Below are 15,870 nucleotides of genomic sequence, written 5' to 3'. Positions count from 1 at the left end.
ATTCAAAAATGATAAAATGTGCATAATAGGAGATGTTGAGATCAGAATTCTAACTGAGCCACCAAATTGTGGAAGCTTTGTACCATCAGTAATTACTATTAGATTTATTCAAGTGCACTGGGTCAGATATGGGTTATTATCAGGACAAGTGGCTTTTATATGTGCAAACAGTAGTGTCTGTTTTTAACTGTCTTTTGTGTTGCTGAACAGGTTGAATTGATTCTTTTATTCCCAATTGATAGTAGCAAACAAATATTATATCATCTGAAAAATCAACTTCAGTTTGCCACAATAAAGAACTTGAACTAAAATTTCTAAACAGTTGTACCAATTTGGTCTAACCACAGCATAACTTTAACTTGTGCCATGGGTCTTTAGCTAAAACATGAGCCTGTCCTTCAAAGGATCTGCTTTTCTAGTGTTAACTTCACATTTTTTTTAATTAGCTGTTGTCATAACTTTGGCTTAAGTGTTTTGTTTCTGGTATAGTTTGCAAAATAGTGTAAGTTAGAAAAGAGATGATTTTGACACTTTATTTCACCTGTAGATTGTGCGTCATGGCGGGTGCCTTGGTCTTGGTTTGGCTGCACTGGGTACTGCTCGACAGGATGTCTATGACCTGCTCAAAACAAATCTGTACCAGGATGATGCTGTTACTGGTATGGAAACAAGAAATCTTGTCCCAGTAAAATAGCTAAAAGATATTTGGGGTGTTTGTAACGCTGTCATACTCCTAAATACTACTTAATTTCCATTCTGGTGATTTTGAATTCCTTTTCCACTCCTTTCCCCTCTCTGGAGAAAAGAGACATATTAAATCATCTCAATAACCATTGCCATGCAGAATGAGAGTTGACTTCATGATTAATAATAAGCTATTTGTTGCTGAACTATATCACATATTGGTTGACATTCCACAATGCATATGCAACAAATGACCTACTTCAATTTTTGAATGGATTACAGACCCTCTTTAAGCTTTGTTGTAACTCAGCTGCTTTGTGTGAGTTTGTATTTGGTTCTAAATACTAGTTTTCTTGATTTACAAATAAATTGCAAGGCTTAACTTACAACTTGCTATCTTGATAATATAGATAAACATCTTATCAGTTGTTAGAATTCAGTTCAGAAATTCAAGGGTGTTATGAAGTCCCCTGGATCATAAGTTTTGCAATTTGAATTTGGCTGGGGGAGCATGTGATGCTTCACTTCAGGTATGATTCAACTGACGAGCTAGAGAGCTTTTATCAAACAAAGTTTATTTAAGAATACAGTTAACATGTATAGAAAGAAAATTAGCAATAACTTTTACCAATTATAAACAAGAAAAAAACAACCATGATATTGTATAACCCTTGACATATATGAAATGTTCCAATCAAACAAACTTCCCTGTAAACCAAACTCTTGCCAAAGGTTTAGCACACAAAATATGGATGCTCATGCGATGCTGGAAATTAATACTTTGGTTGGATGCTGCAGTTTTCTACACACACACACGCGCACACGTACACACACAGAAGCTTGGAGTTAGAACAGCTTCCCAAAAAACCAGGGAGACTCTAGGTACTAGCTAGCGAAACCACCAACAGCAGAATTTTCATTCCAGGAAGGCAAGAAGCCTTGCTTCCAGCTAACCAGCAGAATTCCCAAAACCAGGGAGAAAGAGAAACGCTGCTTTCAGTCTGATTTCCATACCCCTTCTAAGCTAAAACAGCAGCTCAAAACTGAAAATGAAAGAACTCCTGTCACCTGACCTGTCAGTCATTCTTCCCCTTAAAAATTCAAGGTCATAAAAAAATCCCAGAAAGTACCTGAGACCCAGAGTAAAAATAAACAAAGCTCCATTTAAGCCATTGAAGCAGCAATAAAAGGACTTCTAGCAGACAGCCTGCAACAATAAAAAAAGCAAAGCTATTTGACTACACGGAACATGATTTTTAAAAATTGCATTTCTTAAAGGTACACTGGTGTTTCACAGTATTGAGAACAGAGGTTTCAAAGCACATTTGAATTCCAGTTGTACTGCACCACTGATGGTCTGAATTTGGTTTCACCACATTGAATCAGAGAATTCCAACAATGTGGAAGGAGGCCATTTGGCCCATCGTATCTGCAGTGACTGTCTCTGACTGAGTACCTGACCTCATGCCCCATATTGTTACCATGGCTAATCCATGCATTTTAGGATTGTGGGAGGAAACCAGACCATCCAGAGGAAACCCACACAGACACGTGTGTAAATTCCACACAAGCAACTGTCGCCCAAGGCCGGAATTGAACCCAGGTCCCTGGCGCTGTGTGGCAGTAGTGCTAACTACTATCCCCCTTTCAGGGAGAAAAAATAAATTCGCATTTTTATTATCCAGGTAACAATATATCTGTCCTGACTTTTTCTTTTACTATTAATTTTCCTGTCCCCTTCAGGTGAGGCAGCTGGCCTGGCACTAGGACTCGTCATGCTAGGATCAAAGTCTGCTCAAGCAATTGAGGATATGGTGGGTTATGCTCAGGAAACCCAGCATGAAAAGATTCTTCGTGGCTTAGCTGTAGGCATTGCCATGGTGATGTATGGCCGAATGGAAGAAGCAGATGCTCTGATTGAGAGTCTTTGTAGAGATAAGGTAAACATAAAATTTAGTAATTCCCCTCCCAAAAGTATTTCTTCTGTTTTATTTGGTGAGATTGAGTGAGTTGTCAAGACTTATACTTTATAGTATTTACAGTGGTGTCACGTTTGTTTTCTATACATTTCAAATAGAAGCTTTAAGTGTGGCTAATACAGTACTTTAGTAGTTCTGGAAGTCAGTAATGGATAATCATCATGTGTGCATGTACTTAAGACTATTAGTTTGTGCTGCTAATGGTGACTATTACTAGTCAAGCATTTTGCATTGTGACTTTAAATAAAATGTTGAGTTTTCTACAAATATTGTGAAACGTGGTTAGTTTTCCTTTTAAACAATTGATAAGAATACTTAAATAAAGGACAAAGCCAGCTTGTTGCGCCCAAATCCACTTCCACAGCTCAAGTTCCAACTGATCTATCGTGTACTTTAATTCTTCTACTTGATCTCTTGAGGAAATTTCTTTATGAATACTTAATGGACCCTAAATGAATCAGTTAAATCAGATTGTTTAGTTATAATTAATTTCTTTCAGTTATTCAGAGAATTCACCCATTTGTTCTGTGGTTTTATGCATTCATTGTACACTTCATTAGTAACAATAACTGTATGGGAAATGGTTTTTATAAAAGTCATAATGACGATAATGACAAAAGGTGTCCAGTTCTCTCATAGTTACAGACTAAGTACAACTGTTTAGAACAATGCAAGGTTAATTCAGTGATTTCAAATTACACTTGCTGTTTGGGAACTAATTTGGAAAAATTGCAGATGACTAAAGATTGGGAAATGCTGCAGAAAGTCAGAGCAGTTGTAAATTTCACTGAAGAATTTGGGTTTTCATCGTTTTAAACTTTAAACACTATTACATTCACGTTAATTATACATGTATTTCATGACTGATGTATTTTCTGGTTGCTTGTGATCTGTACAGGACCCAATTCTTAGACGTTCTGGAATGTACACGGTTGCAATGGCATATTGTGGTTCTGGGAATAATAAAGCGATCAGAAGACTGCTGCATGTTGCTGTAAGAAAAGCATTATAATTTTAAAATCAGCAAATATGATGTAATGTATTACTTCTTTTGTTACCTGTTGGATGATTGTTCTTCACCACTTAAGACAATATTGATTCTTACTAGAGTCTGGGTACAAAATGCAACAGTGACCTCATATTAACTATGCTCCATATATCAGTCTAGGCAAGTTAAACAGTTAGAAAATATAAGTAATTTGCGTATAGTGCCTTTCAGGACCTCTTGAGATTCCTTGCAGCTATGAAATATTTTGGAAGGATAGTCACTCTTGTAATGTAGGAAATGCAGTCAGTGTTCACACAACACGATCTCACAAACAGCAATGAAGTAATGGACCAGATAATCTAAATTTAGTGAGATTAACTGAAGGATAAAATAAACTTGCATACTTGGGAAATTCCTGACCTATTTGAAACAGTGCCATGGGATCTTTTACATTTACCTGAGGAGGCAGAGATGTTTAATGTCTTATCTGAAAAAGCAAATGTCAGTGCGTCATAGCCTTCCGTGAATACTACACTGAGTGCACAGCTTCACCACCAAACTGAATCCTATTCTCACTTATACACCTGTGCACTTGGCAGCACGAGCCGCTGGAGGAGAATCAGAAGCCAAATCCTCTCCCCAACCCACCACCTGCCTTAGCATGAGGACTCGAGTCCAACTGATATCACACCAATTACTGCACAAATCTCCACAAGCCAAGAATCAAATTTTGACTTTCTGATCCAGACCGTGCAATGAGCATTACCTTTTGTTCACTAATCATTTGGTCGAGTTGATTTGTGTTACCTTCATGCTGGCCTCGGACAGGAGCTATTTGTGATTTAAATTATTTTTAATGGTGATAGCTTGAATGGGGAAGAATATTTTGCTATTTAGTAGACAAAGAGTCTGATTTTAAAAAAAAATCAGAAAGCCTACGTCTATGTCAAGCTCTCCGTGTGTCTGCATGAGTTTGCTCTGGGTGCTCCGGTTCCCTTCGACAGTGCAAAGATGTGTAGGCTAGGTGGATTGGCTATGGCAAATGTGCGGCGTCACAGTGACGTGTTAAAGAGGGCCTGGGTAAAATACTCAGAATTGGTGCAGATTTAATGAGTTGAATAGCCTCTTCGGCACTGTAGGGATTCTATGATTTACAAGAAGAAAGCACTTGACCATTTCTGGCAAAAATAGTTTTAGTTTTAATTGTGTTCATTCAAACAACGATTTGATAAATTTGTACAATGGAAAAAGTGATCTGATGTGCAGTGGAGTTAAAGGTGTGTAATATGCATTTAGACTCATTCATGTAATACGAAATGTTTTTCTGTGGAAAGCAGTTTTTAGTGTGATTAATTTGAAGTTAATTTCTTTCGTCAACATTGTACTGCTATAATTAAGTATCCTGTTTGCTGAACAATGTGGCACATTTCTAGATTTCAGCATTCAGATCAATGCCCAGCAGAATGTAGGGGAAGATCTTCTGCTTATCTATTTACTTCTTAGATCTTTAGGATATCTACAAATGTTTCACAATGAATTACTTTTATTTTACTACAAAGTTCTGAAGGCAAATAAAGTAGCCAATTTGCACATGTCAGAATCTGTGGTTGATCTTATTTTGACCCTGAAACTTTTGCATTTCATCTAAAAGACAGCATTACCGATAGTTTTTAACATTTCTCCATTCAATACCTGTGTTAGCCTACGTGCTCACGTCTGTTCAATTAGGCATGAAATCCCAACTTTCTGGTTTGGGGATGAGAATCTGAGCAGCAAGCTGTCTAATTTTTGGGCCAGGACAGGAAGAGTAAAATATACTGAAGTTCAACTTTGGAGGATAAGAACAAAAATAGCTTGAGACAGAGTTGCATTTTAAATAATAAGACTCTGGTGGTGCAGAGCACCCAATATTCTTGAATTAAATTGAGTTATTATACTCTGACTGCTTCACTATAATTGTGTTATATATGGTGTTGACCATACTTCCAATCAATTCTTGCACATTGGAGATGCCTTTGGGCTTTTATTTCTGTTCTGAAAAGGAGTTTTCTTTGTTCTTTCAGGTTAGTGATGTCAATGATGATGTGAGACGTGCTGCAGTAGAGTCACTTGGATTTATTTTATTCAGGTATAGTGTTCTGTTGAAATATTTTGGTGTCGAAGCTTGAAATGATAACAGAAGTTTGTATCGTGTGTTGCTATTCTGTGACTATTTCTCCTTCTGCCAGATGGTGGTGCTGGTTGATGTATATTGTGCTTTGGGAGCTGTGTTAACCTCGCTCATGTTGCCTTAGTAGAAAGTATTTCCTAAACACTGATTTAGTGAAGATGCTTCTGCATATTCATCATGGCATTCCTTTTTTGTGTATTCATCTTTCTATTTCTCATCCCAGACATTCTGTCATGGACTATTTCATCACATTGCACTAAGTTTAATTCTCCATCATTAGTTTGAATTGAAGGGAATCATAGAATCATTACAGCATGGAAGGTGGCTATTTGGCTCATTGTGTTCATGCCGGCTCTCCTAAGGAGCAATTTGAATACTTCCAATCTCCTGCTTTCTCCACATATCACTGTGCATTCCTCCCTTTCAGATATCTAGAAAATGTAGAAATGTTTATGGCACAGATAGAGGCCAATCTTCCCATCTTGGCTGTATTGACTGAAAAGCTACTCAACCCAATTCTATTTTCCAGCACTTGGAAGCTTGATGTCATTTTAGGCAACTGATTGCCTCCTGCTGAATCACTTTCTTTTGCTCAGACAAAAATGGAAAGCAAACATTCATGATATTTACTGTCTCATCAGAGCATGCTGGCTCTGTGTTTTGAAGTGCTGGCGTCAGAACCTGGAATGGTGATCTGGGTCAGTTAGTAGAGGCAGTAAGTCTGGGCTCAGTGTTGTGATCATTCTGTATCAATTTCATCATTATTTCGATAATGAGATAATCATTCGTTCTTTAAAATTGTTGATATTGTGAGGAACAGAGTGCACTCAGTTCTTTTATGTCTTCTATTCTTGTCGTTAAATGTACAATTAATTAACTTCCATATTTTATGGTATGTTGTGCAAATTTACTCCAGTACTGAAATGCGTGACACTAAGTTACAAAAACAACAGGCATGAAATGGCAATCGGGTCCATCAAAGTTGATACAAACCACCATAATACTCGATTACTGTTAGAGACTTCCTACCCATCTGTCACACTCGAGTCCAAAAAAAAACCCAATTATTGCAGAGGGAATCTCCAAAATTTGTCTCGACCCTCCCAGCCCCAGGGGACTGCATAGACACTGCCTAAGTTTTGGAAGGTTTAGTGGTCCTTAAGACCTGAATTTAGTTGGACTCTTTCACAACCATAGTTCTAAAATGTTGCACAGCCTACTCAGGAGGCTCAAATTCAGAATCTTGAATGACTTGCATTCAGTTTTGCTTTGGAGTATGCTTCTACCAGTCTTGATTAGACCATTTGGAGAGGAAAAGAATACTCCTGAAGGGAGAGGGAAGAGTTCTTGCATTTCACTCGAATAAACCGTCTTACAGACTGACCAAGGGCTATGTAAAAGAGTTGCCTTCTTTTAAGTATCATTAAGTGAAATGAATTATTTTCTGTACATGGTAGCCACTTGTTTTTTCAAAGAATACAAATTTAAAGTGAACATGACTTGACACAAACTTTGAAGTTAACATTGTGATAAGCTAGCTAGCTTTGGTGTGATGTGGAACTTCGAAGGTGACCAGGACATTTATAATCTCAATTTGATATTTAAACTAGTTGCTTAATAGTAAACTAGAAAGCAGCTAAAAGCTGCAGCTGGGCTTTTGAAATTTTGAATGTTGTTTCTGAAAAAAGATGGAATTTACTCTGTTTACTGATGAATGTTAATTGTTGCATATTTATTCTTCAAGTAAAAATAATAGGCTCAGTTTAATTCAGCAAATGTTAATTTTAATCAGCCATGTTTTGGAATCTACCCAAAATGACCCAATGGATAACATCAGTGAGTAGAACATAGAAAATAGGAGGAGGCTGCTCTGTCATTCATTATGATCTTGGCTGATCATAATGATCTTGGCATCCAACTCAATAGCCTGATCCCGCTTTCCCCTCACATCTTTTGATCCCCATCACCCCAAGAGCTATATTTAACTCCTTCTTGAAAAAATACGATATTTTGGCCTCAACTGCTTTCTGTGGTAGTGAATGCCACAGGCTTGCCGCTCTGTGTGAAGATTTCTCCTTGTTTCTATCCTAAAAGGTTTACCCATATCCTTAGACTATGACCCCTGGCTTTGGATTTCCCGCACCATCAGGAACATCCTTCCTGCATATACCCTGACTAGTCTGCCCAGTAAACCTTTGCTGCACTTCTTCTATAGCAAGAATATCCTTCCTCAGATAAGGAGACCAAAAATGCACACGCTAATCCAGGTGTGGCCTCACCAAGGCCTTGTACAATTGCAACAAGACATTCCTGCTCCTGTACAATAATCCTCTTGCTATGAAGGCCAACATATAATTTCTCTTCTTTACCGTCTGCTGCAGCTGTATGCTGACTTTCAGTGACTGGGGTGCGAGGACAACCGGGTCTTACTGCACCTTCCCCTCTCTCAATTTATAGCCATTCAGATAATATGCCTTTCTGTTTTTGCAACCAAAGTGGATAACCACATACTTACGCATATTATACCACATCTGCCATACATTTTCCCACTCACTCAATTTGTCCAAATTATACTGAAGCGTCTCAGCATCCTCCTCACTATTCCCCTCCCACTTTGCTTTGTTATTGGATAATAAGTTTTTGATTGCTAATGAAGCGCCAAATCCTATGTCAAATTATTTTTTTGCTTATGGTTAACTATATTTATTGAAGGAGGGAACCTTTTGATGATCTATCTCTTTAAATTTTGGCAATGCTAGACTTTGTGAATTCAAAACTTGAGTTATGAGCTGTGATAATTTGTATAGTGATAGTTTACATTCCTGTCTGCCTGAATTCCCTTAGAGGGTATGGTGATGGCGTCTGATCTGATGTGTTATTGCATAATCCCGTCATAACCAGACCACCTGAATACCAAATAATAAATGTCCAAGTGTTCTAGGGTAGGTGCCAGCTGATGCTGTCTTTGAATAATTTTTGAGTGTAGAGGATTAAGGCAGAAAGCATCATATATTCTGCCATCACAAGTTTCTGTACTGAAGGAGTTTGAGATCATTATTTGTAATTCGAGGTTTATTGTTAAATCTCCCACTTCAACCCAGAAAAGTATAAAATCTTCAAGCACATGACTACTACAAGTTACATTGGGGAAGTTCTGAGAGAACAACTGAAGAAAATATTCCTTATGTGACTTGGATTTTAGAACAAACCAAGACAAAAGCTTTTAACAGTTCGCTTGTTCTACTTGTATTGCAGCATCTGCTTACGATGAAAGTACTCAAGAAGCCAAGCAATATGAATTGTTTTGTTTTATATCAGCGGTGCTTTTAAAACCTGTGGCCTTGACCAAAAAGACTTGCTGTACAAAACGGAATCCTCTTGAAGTTCACTGAACATTTCCATGTTCAAAATGTGAAAAAAGAATCAGCCTATAGATCTCAAATTCTATATTAAAGTAACTTATTTGGTTTACTAGGGTTTCACTAATCTTCTGTAAGGAACTATATGTAATGGAACAAGTTTCAAACTCTTTGAAATCCCTTTGGCTTGACTATGCTTGAGATGCTTCCTTTCATTTTAGTAGTCAAACAGATTATATTTTGCAAAATCAGTCTTCCCTTGCTAGCATACTTCAGTATACCCCGTCTTCTAAATTTCAATTTAGGCAGACCGTTACCCATCCCCATTTCCTTCATATACTTGTGATATCTTGCATCTTATTGAACTATTGACATTGGGTGGCAGTTCCTCCTAATGGTCATTACCATTTGGTAATGGAAATTACCGAATTAATTTCATCTTTATGAAAATAGACATTTCCCTGGTCAATGAGTTAATCGTCACAGAACAGTTTCATTAAAGGATGAATTTTGCAATATGAAATTCTCCCAGTTGCATAAATCAAGAGGGGATAACATAAGGTTTCAGACACAAAAGGCAAATGATACAAATGAAAATCACTATCTAGAACTTAAAGTTGACACGAAATGCATAAAGTTCTTAATGCTGTTACTACATTTTTATATTATAATTTTATTTTAATGTGTTGCACATGAAGACTTGAAACCATCCACAACCAATTGTGCAGTAATAGCTGGAGAATTATTTTGCGATGCCTTTAATCAATGAGATGCCTTTTAGTTTTTCGGTGTTCCTAACATCAGCCTAGTTGCCATCTGTTTTTGAAGAGGTTGTTCAACAGGACAGAAGAGAAAATCCTGAGGAATAGTGAAAATCTTTCTCTAACCCCACAGCTGCACCCTCTGGGACATTGTCTTAGCACTGCATGCCCTCAACCGCTACCATTGTGTGGTCATGCCTTCAGAATCCCATGGTCAATGTTGGAACTCTCTTACTAAATCTCTCTGCCTCTCTACTTTCTCCTTTTGCCTTCCTTAAAGCTAAGGTTTTGGTGTTGTTTTTCCATTTTCCACACACCAGTATCATTTTAGACTCGGCATTCATTTTTTGATTATGCCTTTGTGCAGTACTTTGAGGTGTTTTCATCTGGCACAAGAGAAGCATTGGCTTGGGGTTCAGGGGATGGTTGCCACCTGGCTGACTCCTATGAAGAATATGTCTGGCACTAGGTTATGTAAATCTCAAAAAAAAATCCTTCATCTGCAACCAAAACCAAAGAAATTTTCACTGAGTGGAAAATGATGACTAACAAAGTCACTGTGTAAAATGACTACGTGACAATAATATTCCAGAGGCATTCATTTTCTCACAATTAAACTCTTTATGAACCATTTTTTCCCTTCAATTCTGAAAGAACGACTGTTCAGGCTATGAACCTGGTACACTGAGGAATATTGAAATGTATTGATGGACATCTAAAATAAATGGCTGCCTCCACAATATTCCTACTGAAAGTAACTTGAATAAATTCAAAAACCATGCCAAAGGCAAATGCCTATAAATTAAGTAAGAAGTCTCAACACCTAAAGGAAAAGGTTGGGAATTGTTGCTCTGCACCTTTTCTCATGGAGTTGAAAGTATATGTTTCTAAAAAACTAGCGATCTTCATTCCATGTTTGGAGGGAGAGGGGAACATGAGCCCAACTGCTTTAAAGTTTTTTAAAGCTTATTTATTAGTCACAAATAAGGCTTACACTAACATTGCAATGAAGTTACTGTGAAATTCTGCTAGTAGCCATATTCCATATTCTGGTCAACGCACCTAACCAACACATCTTTCAGACTGGGAGGAAACCAGAGCACTCAGAGGAAACATACGCAGACACGGGGGAGAATGTACAAACTCCACATAGATAGTGATTCAAGCTGGGGAAAGGCAACAATGCTAACCACTGTGCTGCCATGTCGTTTTTAAACAAGTCACGTTCCATTTTTAAAATGGTATTGATTTTTACTGGTGCGTTGGAATTGAATTCCATTGTTCTGTTTATTATTTTTTGGAAAGCATAGTACCAGTCTCTCTTTCTCATGCACCCTCTCCTTGTTTGCTTTCTTTCTTCCTTCCTCGCAGTATCTTTTCTCTGCCAGTCTCTAAAATGTTCCTGTTCTTAAAATAATTAGGACTTGTAAAACTCAGTGGATATAGCTTTTCAAATAGTTGTTTCTAGCAGAAAATTGTTTTAAGAAAAACATTACAACCAATTAAATTGAAACTAGCTGATTAAATTCACTATCCTGCTGGAATCAAATACTGCTAATAGTGTAACTGAATATTATGAATGTTTACAGGTTTTTTTTAACAAGTAATAGAGGATAGCAGAAGAGATTAAAGTAGTTTACTAGGTAGAGTCAATAGTCCAACACTGGTATGGGTCATTGTTCACCTTTAGAACAAGGTCTCACGATCACTGCCATTTTAAAAGAGAAGGCTGTGAAAAACAGTATTTGCTGTTGGGCATTAGTATTTTGACAAATTCTGAGATGCGCTTTTCCCTGACTTTCATCACTTAATGCAAAGATTTGGCCCAAAAATATTTTTGAAGAACAGGCTTACTAGGCTATTGTGTAGAATGAGATTTAATTACATAAATTTTTCAGGTTCATAGCAGAAATTTAATGTTGGATTTACATTATGCAATATACGTACAGTTCATTCTGGTGCCTAATGAAGTCGTAAGACTGCAACATGAACTGAAGAAAAAGACTTGCTTTTGATCATGGTTACATTCCTAAGCTGTAACTGAGTCTACTTTCACATACCCAATATAAGGCTTTAACTGTGGCATATGCAACAAGTAAGAATAAATGAAGTAGGAAATGCACAGCTTAATGCAGTTAGAAAATTAGCAATGCAAAGCTAATATAGGCTTCAGTACTGACTGATCTTCCGTGAAAACCAACACATGGGGAGGGAGGAGGAGCAGAAATTAACCAATTCAAATCACTCAAAATGTTTTAAAAAGTTTTTTTCTGAGTAACTGAGATTTCTATTACTCAAAATAAGGCTTTGTATTAAAAAATACATTTCACAATATTAAATTTATGCATTCAGTTGTATTTTAATATCATCATTTGAATAATTTACCATGAGTTCCACGCTTCCCTGAATATTCTTTCCCCAGAATAGTTGGAGAGTTATCTATCACATTATGCATTTCCAACATAGATAGTTTGACATGTTTTATAACCTGCGTGAATAAGTGATTTCTGAGCTCAAGTACAAGTGTCTCCCCCACCTCCCCATACTGCAAACCTTTGTAAATTTATCTACCTCTTCCAACCGACTTTGAAACAAGCTGAAAGATTGAAATTTCAGGTAAATGTTGCATTAAAGTATTAACTGCTAATTTTCTGTAAGAACTCATAAAATTGCCTCTCGACATCTCTGCAATGCCTATTATTGAACAATGGTTTAATTTGTTATCAGAACAAAAAACAATGACTGTTTGTCAAGCATGTATTCTTGGGAAAGGTAAATATTTTTGTTTCCCCAAATGATTTAAGTCTAGGAGAAGATAATTTGAATTATTGGGTTCTTCCAAATCGACTGCTATCACATGACAAGCATTTCTTTCCATTTTTGTTCCAAATTCAGTTTAAAAAATCTTCGAAAAAGGCTGTAACAGCACAAACATTTAATGAGGTAGTTTTCGTTTATAGAAGTATGTGCCAGACTCTGTCAGCAAAAACATGAATCTCACACCAACTGTCTTAAGTCAAGAGTTGGCTGAAAGCAACAAGTAATGGGGGAAGAGCGCCAGTGGATCTAAAGGATTATGGACAGACCTGTATGATGCGGAGCACCCTCAGTGGACTGAAAGGATATCTTAACATTCAGATCCTCCTCAGATAACTGACCTTGGATGATCATTGTTCTCTCAAAAAGTCTGATCACCATCTTGAAAGAAATTCACTTCCATTACCGATATTGAGTACAGTAATGGATCCTAAGAAGGTAAAATAAAGTTGCTCTTTGATTTGGACCGGATTTCAGAGCCATTTGTACTTGTTCCATTTTTCCAAAGATAAACTAAGATAACCCTGAGACGAAGTTGGATCCCACTCAAAAGTTATTTATTCTAGAGTAGGTAAAATGCACAGAATAATGAAAGTCACTTTAGATAGTCACTACAACTTCCGTTTGTGCACTATTACAAAAATGAACAAGCATGCAGGAATACCAATAAAAGCAAAAGACTGTGGATACTGCAGATTTAAAAGAAAACAAAGTGCTGGAAAAAGCATCACATTGGACTCAACTTTAACTCCATTTCTCTCTCCCCAGATGTTGCCAGACCTGCTGGGTATATCTAGCACTTTGTTTTTATACCTGATCAAATTGCTGGGTACCTAACTCAGCTTGAGCTTCGTCTCTCTGTATTGTGACCTAGTGTCCTAGCGCTTTGTTACACAGATTCTTGGTGTCTGTGTTTTGATTTTACAAGCCTGTCACACAAATTCCCCCGAATGGACGCAAAAAGATTTCCAGTGCGCAGATGTAAAAGTGTGCGCAACAAGCAAACAAAATTAACAAATTTTCTATTACTTGGATTTTTTGAGAACATCATCTTCCTTTGGTAAATACCATTTATTGATTACTGCTCCACAACTTGATACAAGACTATCTTGGGAAACTTTTTTAGGCAAGCTTTTACTTGAAAGTGCATCTTAGCTCAGCCATTTTTTACTGATTCTTTGCATGAAAAATATCATGAAAGGATCTTTTATTGTGAGTTTTCAAGGATAGTTTGCTTTCCATTCTCCTTGGCTTTTCTTCCTCTCCCTCTAGTTTGCTGACTGACATTCCCTCTGCAGATCCCAGCCTCAGTAATGCTTTATGCTTCCTGATCTTCAGACTTGTTAGTGCTCTCAATCAATGGCTCTGTCCAGTAATAACAAGTTAATTAAGTAAAAACCAAAAATTGCTGAAGTATTTTGCCTGACAGCATCTGTGGAGAGAGAAGCAGAGTTAACATTTCAGGTTGATGACCTTTCATGAGACTGTGTCAGCATGCCCAAATGTTAATTCAGCCTCTCTCTTGCCTCTGTCTCTCTCTCTCTCACCGCAGCTATTACAAGACCTGTTGGGTACTGCCAGTACTTTTTGGGGTTATTTCAGATTTTCAGTATCTGCATAACTTCGCTCTTGTATTAATGTGTTCGTGTCTGGGGACAAACAACGTTTGTTATTCATAAACCTTTCTGATCATGAGCAATTTCAAAGAATGTTAGTATGTGAATAGGAGCATATGTGTATTTAAAGTAATTTTCTCTCTTCATTTGCCTTGTCCTTCTTTGAACAAAAATATTATAAATAATTATGTGTTCACTCACTTTACATTCACACATACTGTATATCCTTCAAGGCAATTGTTCTGTGACATTCTCAGCCATATGCTGTGAATTGTTTGAAGTTTCAATATTAATATTTGAACATAAACTTTGGGAGCCACACCTATAGTGGAGTACATAGCATGAAACACCACACACTTCCTTGTCTGCCCCAAGTATTTTCATATTGGAATGTTTAATATAAAACAATAAGCTTTTGGGCTGAATGGACCGTAGAAATTACAAAGTTAAATGATGAAGTTGGAGTCCAGAAAGAACAATACAAGATCCCCAAACTATCTAACTGCAAGCACTTCGTAATATGTATGTCCTTTGAAAGTATGAATAATGTAAACTTAGATTAATTGAACAAAAAGATTATTTGAGCAATAAGACACGAGAAATAGTCATTTTCTCTATTGGTTTCAAAAGAAAATGGAGGTTCCCTCCTTACCTGGGGCAAGAATCTTGAATGCTGTTTATTTATCAAGAAAATTAAATTTTCCTATTTAGTGTTGCAGTTATACCTGTTTGACACAGATCTAGGGGATGATCTTCTGAAAAAAAAATTTAAAGTCGAGGACAAGCATGCAAATGGGAGAATTTCTGATTTGTTTTTTGGGCGAGTCGAATTCTGTGATCTTATGCGCAGAATGCATGAGAAAACCTCAAAAAAACATTTTTCACCTGTAGGGGGATGGGATGAGGCTTAAATTGCTCGAATGCTGGCTGATCACAGCAGAGGGGCTATTGTGCCTGCACAGGTCCTTCTTCACTGAGAGCAACAGGGACCTGTGACTCAGCCCCTGCCTCTCCTAGCCAGCCTCCATGGCCTAAAGCAGGCAACTCCCATCTACTGATGGATGTGAGGCTGACTTCACTGGATATCCGGTGCTGGTAAGGTTGCGAGAGGCAAGAAATTGGGTGCGAAGCTGATTTCTTGGCACTCACGCAATCTTACCCCTGACCCCCATATCTGTTGTCCCCGATGATAGACTGGACAATACTGAAAAATGGGTTGGTTTGCTTTCATGACAGGTTTGTCCAACTATTTTTTATTTATCAATCTGCTGCCATAGAAATGACTTCGATCAGCAGTTGAGTAAAGTTAATACAGAAATCATGAGGTTACGTCATGAGGTTTTAATTGCAAGAATGCAAAAAAAAATCTGCATCAAGAAATCAGGGCAACCCAAGGACAGACTGATGCATGTTGACTCACTGAATTCAGAGAGACTTAATTTATGAGTGCTTGGTGATTTTTTTTTAATGTTTGATAATGACTTATGTAATTTAAC

General features: G+C 37.3%; 1 protein-coding gene across 1 annotated transcript in view; it reads left to right on the top strand.

The window, feature by feature from the left end:
* Positions 1 to 15,870, top strand: part of psmd1 (proteasome 26S subunit, non-ATPase 1) — a 97,251-nt gene that overhangs the window by 22,388 nt on the left and 58,993 nt on the right. Inside the window, exons 13-16 of the mRNA XM_080185764.1 lie at positions 548 to 659; positions 2,428 to 2,624; positions 3,562 to 3,657; positions 5,715 to 5,779. Coding sequence (XP_080041890.1) covers positions 548 to 659; positions 2,428 to 2,624; positions 3,562 to 3,657; positions 5,715 to 5,779 — 470 coding nt within the window. The remainder of the gene's footprint in view (positions 1 to 547; positions 660 to 2,427; positions 2,625 to 3,561; positions 3,658 to 5,714; positions 5,780 to 15,870) is intronic.

Source organism: Carcharhinus amblyrhynchos, chromosome 3 (assembly GCF_965287045.1).
Source record: "Carcharhinus amblyrhynchos chromosome 3, sCarAmb.v2.hapA, whole genome shotgun sequence".
Taxonomy (NCBI): Eukaryota; Metazoa; Chordata; class Chondrichthyes; order Carcharhiniformes; family Carcharhinidae; genus Carcharhinus; species Carcharhinus amblyrhynchos.
This window is presented reverse-complemented; position numbering and strand designations above follow the sequence as displayed.